The sequence below is a fragment of the Malaclemys terrapin genome, chromosome 1 (assembly GCF_027887155.1).
Source record: "Malaclemys terrapin pileata isolate rMalTer1 chromosome 1, rMalTer1.hap1, whole genome shotgun sequence".
NCBI classification, from domain to species: domain Eukaryota; kingdom Metazoa; phylum Chordata; order Testudines; family Emydidae; genus Malaclemys; species Malaclemys terrapin.
Genome location: NC_071505.1, coordinates 218,759,294 through 218,777,013, shown reverse-complemented (window position 1 = coordinate 218,777,013; position 17,720 = coordinate 218,759,294). Strand labels below are relative to the sequence as shown.

The 17,720-nt window shown below is 41.7% G+C and overlaps 1 protein-coding gene across 4 annotated transcripts in view; it reads left to right on the top strand.

The window, feature by feature from the left end:
* The window catches only part of RAB9A (RAB9A, member RAS oncogene family), a 41,833-nt gene extending 28,388 nt beyond the window's left edge, over positions 1-13,445 (top strand). For 2 of the 4 annotated variants that reach the window (XM_054007604.1, XM_054007595.1), the window contains exons 2-3: positions 4,988-5,020; positions 12,201-13,445. In XM_054007604.1, the coding sequence (XP_053863579.1) occupies positions 12,235-12,840 (606 nt within the window). In that variant the 5' untranslated portion in view covers positions 4,988-5,020; positions 12,201-12,234 and the 3' untranslated portion in view covers positions 12,841-13,445. Of the gene's footprint in view, positions 1-4,987; positions 5,021-10,576; positions 10,750-12,200 lie in introns of those variants that run through there. The other 2 variants (XM_054007587.1, XM_054007613.1) reach the window with 2 other exon arrangements.
* The last annotated feature ends 4,275 nt before the right edge of the window (positions 13,446-17,720 follow it).

The following is a 17,720-nucleotide window of genomic DNA, read 5'->3' as shown; positions in this document are numbered from 1 at the left end:
TGGGGAGCCTGCTGGCATGGGAGTCCAGCTCAGTGGCAGGGAGTCTGGAAGCCCTGAGAGCAGCAGCGTGGGTTGGGGCTTTCGGGCCTTCTTGATCTATGCTGCAGTGCTGGGAGCCTAGACCCTGAGAGCCATGGCTTGACCCAGTCTCCCAGTTCTGGCAGGAGGGAGCCTAGAAGCCCCAGGAGCCACAGTGGAGCTGTTGCTTAGGAATCCCAGCTGCAAGATGGGGAGCCTGGAAAGCCTGAGACACCTGCTCACGTTGCCATTTTCAGGGCTTCCAGGCACCCTTGTGCCGAGCTGAGAGCCAAGCCCCAATTCAAGCCAGGGCTTCCAGGCTCTGCTGCAGGGACTCTAGAAGCCTGACCATGGAGCAGATTGCATGGTGGGGCTGCTCCGGACTGCAAACTCTTGATACCCACATGAGCCAGCTGGGAATCAGGCATGGTTCCATCAAAACCCTGCCTGCGATTCAAAGAAAACTTATTGAATCTCAAATGTTTTTCCATTAAATATGTCAGGTTCCATGAATCAGCATTTTGCAGTGAAACTTTCACCTGAAAATTTCAGACCTGCTCTAGTTACAGACACGTTTTCTAGTCTATTCTTGTATTCTGAATATGTTTAAAAATGTAACTAAAGGGGCCCCATCACCCTCCTTTCAGTAATAGTGGGTTCCAATTATAACTCTCACCCTAGTTCAGGGCCCTGAACTAGTCTGTTGCAAATAAATACATAAATTGGGGGCCACAAGCTGCCATGTTTTTTCCCTAGAGCCCCACCTCCTGCTACCCCTTTTATTTGGAAAGTCCAAATTTAAATTGGTCCAGACACCTGTGAAGCTTGGTGGTTTCCTTGGCTCTACTCACATTACAACTTTTAACTGAAATTGTAATCCGTTAATGGCATAGTAGACTATAAACACAGTTGCCTTTACATACCACATTATTATTATTATTATTATTATTATAGTTAGTGTTTTGCTCCAGCTAAAGGCTCAGCAAGGCACACAGTTGTCTTCCTGCAGGATAAAAATTGATGATTTAAACAAATTATAAAATTTAAAAAAAGTATTTACTTTTTAAAAAATAAACCTATTTAAAATGACAAGCTGTGTAAGGGCTAAATTTACAACAATCTATTAAAATAATTAAATATGAGGCACAGATATGTACTGCTCAGTTTTAAAGATCTCAGACCATTGAAGTGGTGGAAGTCACTGACTAAGCACCTGGAACCAAGGCTTGTTGATGTGCTAAATCAGCTTTTGAAGTAGTAGTCTCCCCTGTGACTGCGGAGAGAATTTTTTTCTTCACTTCAGTTTATTCAACTAGTTCAGTTAATTGGTTAGTTCATTCAGAATTAAGAAATTGAGTGAGAATTGAAAAAGCAGGAAATTTTTCTTCCAAAATCTATGAATAAAAACGAGGTGTGAGGATAAGAACTACTAATTTAATAGCTGAAGGACATGATGACCAGAAACAGTCAGTTCAATTCGCTACCTACAGATAATGCTTCCTTTGTTTAATAAATCAATTAGTTTTAAAGGCAAAGCATGTTTTCATAATTTTTTCTTATGTATCCAGTACATTTAAGGTAGTTTAATTTAATACAAAAAATAAAATCCTTTTTTGCACACTTTTTTAATTGTACTCCAATTTCCATCCAAATAGAACTTGACTCAAATATTAGCAAAAAATTAATCTAGTAAATAAGAAATGCATCATTCAGCATTTTCTAATATAAAAATGTAAACATTAAGAATCTAACTGACAGGTTTCAGAGTAGCAGCCGTGTTAGTCTGTATCCACAAAAAGAACAGGAGTACTTGTGGCACCTTAGAGACTAACAAATTTATTTGGGCATAAGCTTTTGTGGGCTAAAACCCAGTTCATCGGATGCATGAAGTGGAAAATACAGTAGGAAGATATATACACACAGAGAACATGAAAAAATGGGTGTTTGCATACCAACTACAATGAGACTAATCAATTAAGGCTATTAGCAGCAGGAGGGAAAAAAAAAACTTTTGTAGCGATAATCAGGATGGCCCATTTCCAACAGTTGACCAGAAGGTGTGAGTAACAGTAGGGGGAAAAATTAGCATGGGGAAATAGTCTCTGATGGTGTGGCTGATCTGATTAGGTCCTATGATGGTATCCCTTGAATAGATATGTGGACAGAGTTGGCAATGGGCTTTGTTGCAAGGATAGGTTCCTGAAGGACGATCCCTCACTCTCTCAGATCTTGACAGGCCAGTCCTCGCTTACAGACAGCCCACCAACCTGAAGCAAATACTCACCAGCAACCACACAACAAAAACACTAATCCAGGAACCCACAAGTACTCCTCGGTTTTTTTTTTTTTTTTGCTGATACAGACTAACATGGCTACCACTCTGAAACCAACAATTACTTAAATGTGTACAGATAGTGTATTGTCCTGGTTATCAAAAAGTACCTGTTTTAGTGTAAAGGATATATTTAGCTGCAAATCAACATGTTTTAATGGTTACCAGCTAATGAGAATCAACCTTTTCTTTAGGAAAGAAAACCCTAAAAAGTACAATTGAAAACAAGATTAAAATCTGTTTAAATTGTTTTCCTGCTTGCCAATTTAAATAATGATTAAAATCAGTGATTTAAATTGATCCACCCTGTCTTCCTGCAGCCTTATTTTCTGGCCACATGATTAGAGGACCTATGTAATCAGCTGTGTGGTTGGACATCTCATAGTGCATTGTTTCATGTGCTGATGGTGCTCTATATACACACCCTCCCTGAATTCTATTCTCTGCAGGGACGGTATGGGATAGCTGCTCTCTTTTTCAGTTAGAATGCACTGATATGAACATGATTAGGCAGCATGGTAGGTGTGGAGACAAATATTATTTATCTGTATTGTAGCCATATCTGTAGTCCCCAAACAAAATTTGATGAACTATTATGCTAGATGCTGTACAAAAATGCATACTTATCAGCCATAATTTGATGAAAAGTGGGCACCAGCTCTCATGTGTACCAAGAGAAGAAGTAGAGAAAGGTCATAAACTGGCCACAAAGACACTTTTACTTTTGTGTGGATTAGGTTTCATATATTCAACTACTAGAACAGGGGTGGCCAACCTATGACTCCAGAGCCACATGCAGCTCTTCAGAAGTTAATATGCGGCTCCTTGTATAGGCACCGACTCCGGGGCTGGAGCTACAGGCGCCAACTATCCAGTGTGCTGGGGGTTGCTCACTGCTGAACCCCTGGCTCTGCCACAGGCCCCTACTCCACCCCTGAGCCTGCTATGCCTTCTCCCCCAGAGCCTCCTGCACCCTCAAAACAGCTGAGGGGGAGGCAGAGGCGCTGATTTAGGGTGACCAGCCAGCAAGTGTGAAAAATCGGGACGGGGCTGGGAGGTAATAGGAACCTATATAAGAAAAATTGGGACTGTCCCTATAAAATCGGGACATCTGGTCACCCTAAGCTGATTGGTGGGGCTGCTGGTGGGCAGGAGGCACTGGGGGCGGGGGGAGCTGATGGAGGGCTGTTGACATATTACTGTGGCTCTTTGGCAATGTACATTGGTAAATTTTGGCTCATTCTCAGGCTCAGGTTGGCCACCCCTGTACTAGAATTTCTCAAGCAGTGAATTTTATTAGATATCTTTCATCCTGGCTTCAGTATCTATAAAGCAGCTGGGCTGCTTCTCAAGTTCATTTGCACTTAAAAAGGAAAGCTAATTGGTGGTTTTCCTGGCTCCCTATTTTTTTTGTTTGTTTATTAATAAACTTTAGAAAAGCCCAGCTACCTTCAATGGTGCAGTAGCCAGACTAAAGAAGGGCCTGGGAACTACAGGATTTGGCATATACTGTGTATTTTCTATAGTGCTTTTGCTATGATGTTGCATTCTCCAGTCTGCCAGCAAATGAAAATGTTTGACTAATTTGTAAATAAATAACTAAATGTAAAACCCGTAATTCAGTATCAAGACTGTGAATTTAAATGTTCAAGCCAAGACACTTTAAATGAAGAGCTCCTGAGGTACTGTACATATGTATATATTAAAGCATCCACTTAACAACATAAAGATGAAATTTATCACAATCTAAAGATTCAGTTGTTGCACAGATGTTACATTTTTATTAAAAATACAGACAAGGTTTCCCCCAAGATTTTAAGTATCAGAGGGGTAGCTGTGTTAGTCTGGATCTGTAAAAAGCAACAGAGTCCTGTGGCACGTTATAGATGTATTGGATGCACAAGCTTTTGTGGGTGAATACGCACTTCGTCAGATGCATCACCAACGAAAGCTCATGCTCCAATACATCTGTTAGTCTATAAGGTGTCACAGGACTTCGTCGCTTTTCCCAAGATTTTAGTGATGGTTGAGGACAAACCTAGAAAAACGGTTTGAGAGTCACAAAACTGTGTGTTTGGGGTGGGGGACATTTTAAATGACTTTTTTTGGTTTTGTAGTCCAAATCAAATGTGGTATAAATTCAGTATTTGATGACGTTTTTCTGGGGACTATTCTGCAGGGGTTTGGAATTCAATGATCTAATCTTTTCCCACGTCATTCCTGTTATTTACTCTAGATTAATTTTAAAGGTGGAGAAGAGGCTTGAGAAAAGAGTCTTGAGATAGATTATGAAAGCGTAGTAGTGGGGTTGCTGTTTCTTGTGTGTATGGCTTTTCATGGTAGGTTTTCTTGTTTGGGGGCTGCCTTTTTGAGAGGGGAATGACAATGAATCTTGTATTATATATTTACAAAACTGTTATAGAAAAACTGATTTGTATATCTTTCTCTATCTATCCATCCTTAAACCAATTGGTATGCTGTGTGTTGGTGATGGTATATGAACCATCAGAGTAAATGTGCATTTACAATCTCTTGATATATTACGAGTTACTGTTATATGCTTAGCTACTCTTAAAGCAAAATTGGCTAAAACAAATTGATTACACATGTTGCAAATTAATGTCTCCTCATTTGCAGATGCTGAATGATGATTTAAACTGAACAATCAAGGTAAATGCTTTTAGATGTAATACTGCAGTGTTGTTGTTGTTGCTGTATTGGTCCCAGGATATTAGAGACACAAGATGGGTTAAAGAGACCAGCTTTCAAGCTACACAGACCTAGTTAGTTGATAAAGTGACTTGTAATTAACAAAGGGGGAAGAGAGAGATGGAACTATGGTACAAGCTGTAGCTAAGGTGGTTTATAACTAGAAAACATAGACATGATCCTACAAAGACTTTTCATGAAGTCACGTGCAGGGCCGGATTAACACTCCTGTGGGCCCGGAGCTGTTAGATTTTGTGGGAGCCCTGCATACAAGTCTTTTTCCTAATTTAAAACAAAATGATCACAATTATGGCATCAAGGCTATTAATGCTATACTAAACTTGCCTTTTAATTAACATAAAGCTGTTTTGTGGTTACATTTCAGCCTTAAAACATGTAGAATATAGTTAATTCAAAATAGTCTACTTCTTACTTAGAACAGCTGTTATATTAGTTTCTTTGTGGGAGGGAGTTTGGGTGCAGGAGGGGGTGCGAGGTGCAGTCTCCGGCAGGCCAGGGCGGATTTGATTTAAATCACTAGTCAGGAAGACTCGATTTAATCATGGATTTCTACATGAGTGCATTTTTGTTGGTTGTTATAACCTTAATACATATTTTTCACAACTCAGAGATAGATGTAGGTTTCATTTTTAGAAGGTACACACTATACATTTAAGTGATTTATTCTGAAAACGTTTCAGATTAGTTTTACAGCTGTATCAGAAAATGAATGATTGTTTGGTTATTTCATTTACCAAAGGTAACTGAAGCAGATATTTATGAAGTCATTGGCTGGGGAACTATCTCCAATTCAACAGGTTAATTATTATTTGGAGGATTTTCTTGCCATGCTGTATTAGGAGGAGAATATCACCAGACAAACAGTTCAATTCTTTTATTTAACTAATACAACAATGTTATGTATTCTGGATTTTTTCTTCAACAGCAAACATAAAATATTTTAACAAAACAAGCATACGAATTTTTAAATTTAGTTAAACATTCAAGTTTTTTAAAATCAGTTTTGTTTTTGTTAATGGTTTTAAACTAAAATAGTTAAATGAAATATTTAAAAAAAAAATTAAATTGACTGTCAGCCAGGTCAACATGAGAAACTTAAAATATTGGCTTCTGCAGCTAACTCAGTTGTCTTCACCTTCATTTTCCTGTTTGTTCATAATCTGGAAAAGAAAAACAAGCTTTCCTGCTTTTTCAGGTCCCAAACAATTTCTCAATTTGGAATGAATTAGAATATTTTCTCTCTTTGGACTTTCTACACCCGCAGAAGAAGCTACTGCTGTTAAAAGTGAGATTATCACTTCAGCAGTCCAAGTGCTTAAGTGACTTCCACCAGTCCACTGGTGTGACTTTTTTTAAAACCTCATCAACAAACATATATTTCTTGAATGGTTCTTATTCCCAAACTTGGGTCTCTTTTACAGGCTGCTGCCATTATAGGTTTTCCCTTCTAGTGAAAGAATGGTATGGTAGATCTCAAATCAATGAAGGCTACACTCAAAAAGACCTCAAGACTTCTGGAATATGCTGCTCAAAAAGTTTCACTTTTGTTTCTACTGCCTCTCCCTCCCTTCTCACATTTATCTCCAGACTTGTAGATCTCCTTGTCCAGATCTATTCCACCCCCAACAATCTTCTATTCATTGAATTTTTTGAAACTTTGCACTTTTAGAGAGGGGTAAGGGATTGACTCTCTGTACACAAATTTGCAGAGGGACAATAGGGTTGAGGTCTGTTATTTCTCACTTCTAAATATATATTTACTTAAACATTTTTTGCTGTTAACAAGATTATCTCTGAAGACACAAATCCACAGTTTGAGAACTGCAAAACTAAGCATCTCTGATGGTATCTTCTAGACTGAGCACTGAGTCCCATTGAGTAGATAGAAAGATTAACCTAAATAATCTATACAGAAGACCCTGGAACCCCATAAAATTGGGTCCCTAATCCATGAACTATTGGAATTCATTTACAAAACTTTTCTTAAACATTACATGAATATATTCTCATACTATAGACTTAGAATTTATAATCCCTATTCCATGATGAGATCTTTGAGCTATAATGTATCTTAATTAAAACTATCTTTAGATAGGTTTTATCCTCAAAAAGCAAATTATTAAAAAAAATCCAAATTTTTTTTTTTTAAATCATTGATTTTTATCCCCCCTGCCACAAGCGGCTCCTGGCCAGCAGCGCAGCAGGGCTCAGGCAGGCTGACTGGCTGGTTGCCTGCCAGAGCCCCACGCCACTCCTGGAAGCGGCCTTCTGCTGGCATGTCTCTGCGTGTCTCTGGCGGGAGGGGGTCAGCATGTCCCCGTGCGCTGCCCGCAAGCGCTGCCCCTGTCCAGAAGCGCCACCACGGCAGCTCCCATTGGCCAGTTCCCAGCCAATGGGAGCTGCGGGGACGGTGCTGGGGGCAGGGGCAGCGCACAGAGCTGCCGCGCCCACCATCTCCCAGGGGCCGCAGAGATGTGCCAGCAGACGGCTGCTTCCGGGAGCAGCGTGGGGTCACGGTAAGAAGGCAGCCTGCTTGAGCGCTGCTGCGCTGCTGGACTTTTAGCAGCCCGGAGATTGCGATCAACTCACAGAGGCGCCAGGATCGACCAGTCCATCACGATTGATGGGTTGGTGACCACTGAATTGTATATAATTATGGATTTATTTTTGTGGGACCCTCCTTAGCTCGAAGCCCTGGGCTGCAGCCCCTAAAGCCTCTGCATTAATCCAGTCCCGGTCACATGTGAGTAGTTTCATAAACTTCAATAGACTTCTTGTGTAGTTATGCATTGCTTAACATCTTTGCAGCTCCCCGCCCAAGCTCCCCTCTGCTCTGCCTCCTCCCCAAGCACGCCGTTGCTGCTCCACTTCTCCCGCCTCCCAGGCTTGCGGCGCCAATCAGCTGTTTGGTGCTGCAAGCCTGGGAGCGAGAGAAGCAGAGTGGGGCAGTGTGCTCAGGGGAGGAGGTGGAGCAGAGCTGAGCTGAGGCGGGGAGTTCCCCTGCATGCCGCCCCCCCACTTACTTGCTGCAGGCGGCCCTCCCTGTGCCCCCCTGCCCCAGCTCCCTCCGTCTAAATGCCAATGATGACTGGGGCGGCTGAAGATCCGGTCACCGTCCAAATGCTAGCGCCCTAGGCGACTGCCTAGGTCACCTAATATGTTGCACCGGCCCTGCCGACATGGCTACAACTACACTGCATACTTCATGTCCTTAGTAATTTTTAGGGAGGAAGAAAGAAAGGCCAAGTGGGCCGTATAAAGGGAAAAACCTCCAGCGATTGAGTGGAGAATATCCTAATGCCTTTCCAACTCTGACCTTGTAGACAGGTGTTTATTTTGCTGAACTAGTTTGACCTTTCCTAATTGTCATACATTTATGGGGATAGTGGGTAGGCTGGTATAGGAACCTTAGGCCATGTCTACACTATGGGGACTAAAATGGCATAGCCATGGTGGGGTAGGTATGCTGGCATAACCCCATATTGTAGATAGTCTACAGCAATGGAAGTGGCTTTTCTGTTGCTGTAGGATCCCAGCCTTCCCAAGCACTACATCTTTGCTGGTATCTAGGTTGATGGAAGCATTCTTCCATTAATTTAGCTGAATCTATGCTGGATTAAGTCCGCATGGCTATTGTGCTCAGAGGTGGGAATTTTTCACGCTTGAGTTCTGTAGCTATGTCGAATTAAAACTCAAGTGTGGAGTGGGCTTTTAGAAATATTTCTATGACTTCTTTTGTGTTTAAATTGATAATTATAACACTTCTGGAAGCTTTTTTACAAGTCTGGATGACACTGAGGAAAACATCCTGGCAGCCAATCTATACCAGCACTCCGATTCTTGTTAGCACCAGTGCTGAGCCAGCAGCGCAGGATCTCGCTAAAATTCTGAATGTAGACGTGGCCTCAATACTTTGAATCCAGTTAAATATGTTGAGTACAAGAAGTGTAAGACAAACATTGTAAATGGTTCCAGCAAGGTTTTGTAGTGGGCAGAATAAGGTCTGGTAGAGCTCACACATTTGCAGCTGTTGTGGCTAAAGATGTTTCTGCAGCAGGGTGAATTGGCTCAGATAGAAAAAGGTAGACCCATAACTGTTTTTAATGAACTTCTACTCCTGAGAGCATTCTGTGCCAAAAATTAAAAATTCTGTGCACAGTATTTTAATATTCTGCAAAATCTGCAAATTTTATTTGTCAAATAAATTTGGAGGCTCCAGCTGGACATTGGGGAGCACAGGCCACTGGCTGGACATAGATGGGGGACCACTCTGCAGCTCCGTCCCAGGACACGGACTCAGCAGTGAGGCTGCACCCAACCCTGACACAGTGCAAGAACCGGGCCTGCCCCAGAAACACCCCAGGGCCCTGTCCCTCCCTGTGGGTAGGCAGGCTCAACAAGGCAGGATCTGAGTGTGCAGAGGCTTAGTGTGGGGGGATTCAGGTGTGGTTTGAGAGGGTTCTATGTGGGGCAATCTGGGCATGAGTGGCTCAGTGAGGGATCCGGGAATGGAGGGGATCTGGATGCACAGAGGATTGTTGTGGGGGTTCTGAGTGCAATGGTAATGGGACTCTGCGGGGGTCCAGGAGAAGATGGTTGGGGCTCAGTGGGAGGGGTCCAGATGCTGGGGGAGTGGGCCTGGGATCCAGGTGCTGCTGTTTGGGGATTGGTGGGATGGGGATCTGGGTGTGAGTGGCTTGTTGGGGTGGTGCAGGGGGAGTGGGGCTCAGGGGGGTTCTGAGTGCAGGGGGGTTTGGCTTGGCAGGAGGGTCTGGGTATGAGTGGGTCTGGATGCATGGGGGTTGGGCAGATGGGGGAGCAGCTCCCTGTAAAGAGATCCCTCCCCCTGCAGCTAAGGATTGATGAGGGCAGGAAGGCGAGTGGGGAGAGGAGTTTGCAGAGCTTCCTGCAGCTGGGGGAGAAATCTGGGGGTAGGTCTGACCAAGCCCCAGATGCCATGCAGGGGAAGAGGAAGTCCTGTCTTGCCAAGCCAGGACTAGCAGCTGAGTTCAGCACACGGTAGGAGCTACCAGCCAGGTCTTCTCCAGACCTGCCTCCTGCCCCACAGTGATTTACCTCTCTGCCAGCTGCCCTGGGCACCCGAAACATACTGCTGTGGAGGGTTGCATGACCACTCGCCTTTGCTTCCTTGTCAGAAAATAATTTTTTGTGCACATAAATTCAGTCATAAATTCTGCACATGTGCAGTGGTGCAGATTTCCCTGAGGAGTAAACTTCAGTCTCTACACAAAGTGCAAACACTGAGGGTAAAGTATTGAATGAGAATGATCTAAGAAAACTGTTCTGGTGGTTCACATTTTGCTGCAGTTTAAAATAATAAAATAGATATGTTTGGTATTTATATTCCTTGTTTCTACAAGGAAGCTTCCACTGTTCTTGCCAAATTAATGTAAGATAAATGAATTTTGGTGCTAACTGGAATGAGGGACTAAAAGTGGCTAGATAATAATTAAGGCAGGAACTCTCCAAATGCCTGGCTTTACCTCTATCTTGCCCCTCAGGGTTTTCAATGAATGTAAATTGACTTATTGTGTATTATGGTCTTTATCTAGACCAACTTGACACCTGTCTTGCAGACTAAGTGTGGTGGTTTTGTAAAGTGGACAGGCTTCCACTATTTCCTGGGAAAAGATGTTCAAAAATATCCAGTAAGTGAAACAAGGCGTTCAAACCCAGTCTCTAGAAGTGACTAATCAGTGTGTTAATTCATACAACTACACAGACTATAGTTTGAAGAAGAAACACTTTATAACCTTGTCAAAGTTCAGAGTAATGGCACCTATATTCTCTCTCTATGGTCCAGTGAGGGCACCCACTCTTAGACTTCTGGCTCCCTAGCCATCATCTTTCTTGAGTGTAGACATGCATCTCTCTCTCCCTCCTTACAAGGGTATTTCCAGGCTGCACAGTTCCCTATCTAAACTGTGAATTCCTCAGCAAAGGCAGAATGTGTAAGTAGGCCTGCCTTTTTTTCCTCCTCAGAGATGGTAAACCGTGCAGTTGTCACAGTTAAGTTACCTGTGGCAAGCCCATGCCCACTTATTCTGAAAGTAAAAGCATTACAGAGAAAACATATCAAAACAATAAAAGAACCTAAACGTGCTAATAACCTTACTGGAGATCACCCCAACTCCAACAAGGGCTCAGCCAGGTGAACAGTCCTTCAAGCCCCACATGTGTTCAAGTTCATAACTCCTTTTGCTCAGAACAAGAACACCATGAATCTGAGTTACTTCTTTATGCTGTTTGGCCCTTTTGATCCTGGCAATAGGTAATTTGCAGACAACGGTCCTCTCCCTAGGGCAAGCCTCCTATAAAGATCCGGTCCAAAGGTGGGTGGGTGGGCATTTGCATTTCCCTTCTCCCAAATATTTCCTAGGGAAGCTACTCAACAGTTTATTCTTACCTTGTTGTTTACAAGAGTCAGTTGAAATTCATAACACTTCCCAAGGTTTACATTAGTCATGTCTCCTAGACAAGTTACATACAGTCCCACAATAACACACATTTGCATTTCTAATATAATGAGCTCCTAAAATATTTTAATTTAATTCAGTAAGGTTTAACTTTATTGAACTAAGTTTGTCCAGGAAATTGCCCCATCTGTCACAAACCCCATTTGAGATTTAAAAAAAAGAACTAGATACGTTCATGGAGGATAAATCCATCAATAGCTATTAGCCAGTATGATCAGGGATGGTATCCCTAACCTGTGTTTGCTAGAAGCTGTGAATGGGTGAAAGGGTGGATCATTTGATTATCTGTTCCGTTCATTCCCTCTGGGGCACCTAGCATTGGGCACTGTCGGAAGACAGGATACGGGGCTTGATGGACCTTTGGTCTGACCCAGATTGGCCATTCTTATGTTCTTATCCAGTGGGAAGTGTGCTTTTAGATACTTTTAAAAATTACAAACATATTTAGTCAATTCCTTTTTTTTTTTTTTTTGCATGTAAGGTTTAGTGAGCAGTGACTTGGGCTTAATACTTTATGGGTAGTGCATGAGTATGTAAACAATTCAATATTTAACAAAATAATAAGTTGTCTTTATCACAAGGGGAAAATGTTTGTTCTTAACAGGGTCTCTCTTATGTTACAGGACTCAGAAATCAGGAGGATCTATTTCCATAACAATGGCAACAAAATCATCTCTACTTAAAGTAATACTCTTAGGTGATGGTGGAGTCGGGAAGAGTTCACTTATGAACAGATATGTCACTAACAAGTTTGATACACAATTGTTCCACACAATAGGCGTGGAGTTCTTAAATAAAGATTTGGAAGTGGATGGACACTTTGTTACAATGCAGATATGGGACACGGCAGGTCAAGAACGGTTCAGGAGCTTACGGACTCCTTTCTATAGAGGTTCTGACTGTTGCCTTCTAACTTTCAGTGTAGATGACTCTCAAAGCTTCCAAAACTTGGGTAACTGGAAAAAAGAATTCATTTACTATGCAGATGTGAAAGAGCCTGAAAGTTTTCCTTTTGTGATATTGGGTAACAAAATTGACATAAATGAAAGGCAAGTGTCTACAGAAGAAGCCCAGGCCTGGTGCAGGAACAACGGCAACCATCCCTATTTCGAGACTAGTGCAAAAGATGCCACTAATGTTGCAGCAGCCTTTGAGGAAGCCGTTCGAAGAGTTCTTGCTACTGAAGATAGATCAGATCACTTGATTCAGACAGATACAATAAATCTTCACCGGAAGCCCAAACCCAGTTCATCTTGCTGTTGACTGTTAGATTTTTTTTTTTTTGCCAATAAAGTTCTGACAAACTTACTCTAAAAATAAGAAAAGGAGTAATAGCTCAAATATAAGTGGGTTCCACTCTAATATTATTAAAATGTAACATTCTGCTGCTTTACTGGGGAGTGGGGGAGGCTTCCATTCAGTGAGTGACTTGTTTCTGAATTAGTGGCATCTTCTGTTTAGAAAGATGTCAGCTAAAAATGTTCATTTAATATAAATGTGTAATTTGCAAAGTTAACAAATCAAATGATAAATACTTTAAATGTAATTCAGAGAAACTTGAAAGTTCTAGAAGCACTACTTCTGGGTTTTTTTCTGTAATTCAAATGCAAGGAACAAATTTTATATGTATGTGTATATTTTTATGAAATTAGCATTCCATTTTTGGTTCACTAAAACCCATTTCATAACATAATTCTAACTATTAAAGAACTTCAGTCTCCTTACATTCCTTTTGATCTGAGTGGTACTTCATCTGATTTTTTTTTTTTAATTCTATATAAACCTTTAGATTTTCTGCTATTAAGTACCTAATGTCACTAGAACTACTGTAGATTTTAAGGTAGGAAATAAACCTCCTGCATACTTAATGTCTGTGTGTTTTCCCTTCATCTGCTCTTCTAAAGCCTTGCTGAATTTTGCCAACAGGTTACTTAAAGCAGCATTTGCGCCATAGAGCTAATGAGACACATGTCGTTGCTAGGAACTTGATGTATGGCTGAAAACTGACTTGTATGCAACTGAAGCATCCCCTCAGTTCACAGAGCTGCTCCTTGTGCAGAAGCAGGGCTTCATCTGCTTAAATAAGCAACAAATAAGTTTTTACTCCTGTTATCCTTGTAGAGCTAATGAATCCTGCTTTCTCTTTTAGGTCGACATGGGCAATAACAGAACTTCTTACTTAAATTTCAGTCAGTTACATCCCCAAACACAGGGACATCTGTTCCTGAGAGCATAGCTTGCAGTGTAGAACCTTTTATTAACGGTGACCCTGCTTGACTGCCAAATCCCAGGATAAACTTCCAGTGCTGGTAGTTACAAAATCATCTATAGTAAAAAACGGAACCCGCTTGTTATAGATGTTAGTTCAATACAGTAGAATAGAACCTCATGCTGTCAGTAAGTCACTTTCTAAAAAGAATTGTACCTTTACATTCCTTACTATTAAATATACGCCTTTTCTTAACTTCCTGGGGCAGTGATGTAGAAGAAATGTTACCATGTAAGTGGCTCTACTTAGGCTGGAAAGTATCTCAGTGAGAGAGTTGGAGTGACTTATGGGACTTTTCCTGGATCACAGGTTGATGTCCTAGGATTAAAAGGTCTTGGAATGTTCTTTAACAGTCTTATGACAGTGTTGGGGTTCCTATTGCTGCCTCATCTGGCAAAGATGACTCTCTCAGTGGGGAAAGGGATTGCCAGGTTCCTCTGGTGCCACTTTGGCCTGTTCTGAGACTGCTACCTGCTTCTAGGTCTGATTAAAACTGCAAACAGTGAGTGAGATTTAGGCTGAAAAAGTCAGAAGGTTGCTAATCAGAAGAGGAGTGAGGTTTTGGAACAGCCATTCAATAGAAGTAGCAGGGCAAAAAAACCTTAAAACTAGTGAGGTTAATCTTAATAAATTTATAAATGGGATTATATGATAGGGCTGCCTGTAACAGCAGGGGACTGGACTCTGTCCCAGGATGTCCCTTCAAGCCCTATGTTATTACCTCTTTTGTGATGGGTGAGGGGAAACTGCTTTGAGAAACATGAAGGTATAGTGCTGGCAATGGTAAAGGCCACATGTATGGGCACTGATTGTGTTGAGGTTAACTAATCTGCTTCCACTCATGTTTTGCTTGTGATGGATCTTTGAAAAAGGATCCTCTCCCAATGGCAGGGGAAATGGGTCCCTGGACCCTGATCAATCCTGGCAAGAACAACTCAGTGAAGGTGAGTAGGAGTATTTTGTCAAATGCTGATGTCGTAGCACAGTGTGACCTCCGTGCAAAGGGAACTGGTGCTGACAGTGGTCTTGATGTGGATGAGGTATTAGGTGGGACATCAGTATGTAGCTCAGGACAGTGATGGGTTCAATCCTCTGCACTGCTGCTTGTAAGGCAGATGGCATTGTTGGCACTGCCCAGTCCTTCCTTATGCAAGCTTGATCACTAGCATAGCATGCCCTTGAAGCAATAGGCTTGTAGGTTTTTTTGTGGAGGATTTATTTTGGACCCTCCTTGTGAGAAGCCCAAGTGATTTTTAGAGCTGCACTTCTGCTCCATCTGGTCTAGCCTCAATATGATGAATTTCAGAGTTGGGGGCAGGAGCTCCAGGTCTGTCAGTACCAGGGTCAATGAAAAGGTTACTGCTATTTTTGTTTTCACTATCCTTTTTTATGCCTTTCCTCTTGCCAGAGTGGTGTGGATTGTCTGCTTGAGAGGCTCTAGCAAAGGATGACCTTTTTTTGGCTCCTGTTCGGCAGTTACTGCTTCCTCAAGAACAGAGCAATCCTCAGACTGTGCTAATTGATGCAGTTTGAGATAAGTGTCCCTGGAATTCTGTATTCTAGAGGAAAAGGAATGACCAATCATCTGTTTGGGAAGGGGCTTTCCCTCAGTCAGATCAGGCAGTGACCATGGCCATTTGTGAGCAGGATGGACAGGGTCTGAATCTGGACATGGTGTTTGGTGCAAGATATGTGATCCTGAAGTACAAGGGAGTTGTTGAACTAGTTTAGTTTCTGACAGTCTAATTTGACTGTCGGTTTTAATGACAATCTTCAAACAGATCATTGAAAAACAAAGGTTAGCAAACACTAGCAGGTCCGACGCCTCTGGGTTCCACTTCACTGCCATGGATGGTCAGAGAAAAGTGGAGGAGGAAGGCAGGCACTCTATCTTTCATGCCTTTGTGTGGAAGCATGAAGTGGTACAGGACACGTGACCACACCTGACACTACTATTCAATGGATTCCATCCAGTTTTAAGCCCATGAGCACCTCGTGTGATACATGCTGACCGATTTGAACTATGCACTTTTGTTAACATTCAAAGATGTACTCAGTAAGTATGTTAATGCACTAAAACAGTGGTTCTCAAACTTTTGTACTGGTGACCCCTTTCACATAGCAAGCCTATGAGTGCGACCCTCCCTTATAAATTAAAAACACCTTTTTATATATTTAACACCATTGTAAATGCTGGAGGAAAAGCAGGGTGTGGGGTGGAGGCTGACAGCTTGTGCCCCCCCCATGTAATAACCTTGTGACCCTCTGAGGGGTCCCAACCCCTAGTTTGAGAACCCCTGCACTAAAAGGAAGGGTTTGTGTGTTTGACAAGGTAACAAATATTTAACTACGGTGGAACCTCAGGTGTTACAGACACTGTGGGAATGGAGGTTGTCTGTAACTCTGGAATGTTCATAATGCTGATCCAGCAGCTGACACTCCAGGCCAAGTTTCGGCAGCAGCTGAGCTCCCTACTCAGCCTAGTATAAGTTTGCAAGCTTGTCCTCTTGCTGGCGGGTGGGGGAGGAGAGAAAACAGCTTATCCACTGGGGGAAGAGAGAGGAGGATCTAGGGGTAAAATAGTGTGTCCCCTTCCTGGCAGGGGCAGCAGTGAAAGCAATGCAGACCCCACTGCTACACCACTGCCTCAGGCTGGTAGCCTAGTTGTGCCTATCTTGAAGATGCAATACAGACACAGAGTATTTACTTTTTTTTTTTTTTTTGCTCTGCTGCTTCCTGATTGGTTACTTCTGGTTTCACATGGTGTCCAGTAGCCTGGTGAGTCTGTAAATCTGGTGTTTGTATCTTTGAGGTTCTACTGTATACCACAAGAAAAACCCTATAGCCCCATACATGCATTCTCAGCAAACAAAGGAATGCTTTGGGCCGAGAAGGCCTCATTCAAACAATGTCGGGGTATTTTATTTTTTAACAAAGCACTGGGAAATTTTAAATCTGAAACAATACATATACAAACTAGCCGTACTGTAGCTGTACACTAAAATACTATGACAAATTGAATTTGTCAGCTCATACAGTTGATCACTTCCCCATCTGCTATGTACAGAAGTTAAAGTAAAATAATAGTGAAAAGAATAGGTTCAACAAACCAACAGCTTATCTTAGTTATAAAGTCATGTTAAACAATGTGCTAAGAAGTTTGATTTCTCATTTGAAATATATTTGAAAAACTGTCTCCTACTATCAAAACAAGACCAGTTTTCCACTTATACTGATTTTTTTCAAAAGTTTAAGATTAAATTGTCTTCAGAATCTTTACCTGTTGGTTTCAGATTTTACCTTTTACATCTACTGTGATACAGCAGCCTGTCAAAACCACAGAGCTTTATTATACAAATCTATAAGCACCAATGGAGCAAGGATGTCCTCATCGGGGGGGGGGGGGGGGGGGGGGGGGGGGGGGGAACATCTTTTATCACATCATAAAATGATCTCCTTTCAACTCATTTGTAGTATATGTGCAGTTGGAGTGTTCACACCATGCCATGTCAAATAAAATTATTTGAAAGAAATAGCACGACCTCTTGATATCATCTTCCATTTTTCCTGGGACATTTTAGAAATAAGCAGCTCTTAAAATGAGGCTTGGATAAATATACAGCTAAAACAATTTAAATGGACAATGCAAAATGTTTCTGAAACAACCAGGTCTTCAGTCACTTATGAGGTCTTTCACATATTTAATAAGCCAATGCTAAGAGAAATCAGTTTATATAATGTGCAAAATAATGGACATGTACTGTAAACTGAACCAAAGTATCTTAGCATTATTTAGCTGTGTATCTGCTTTCTGTATTATGCTATTCATTTTAAAATTATACAATATTTTGGAATGACAGTATAAAAACATACC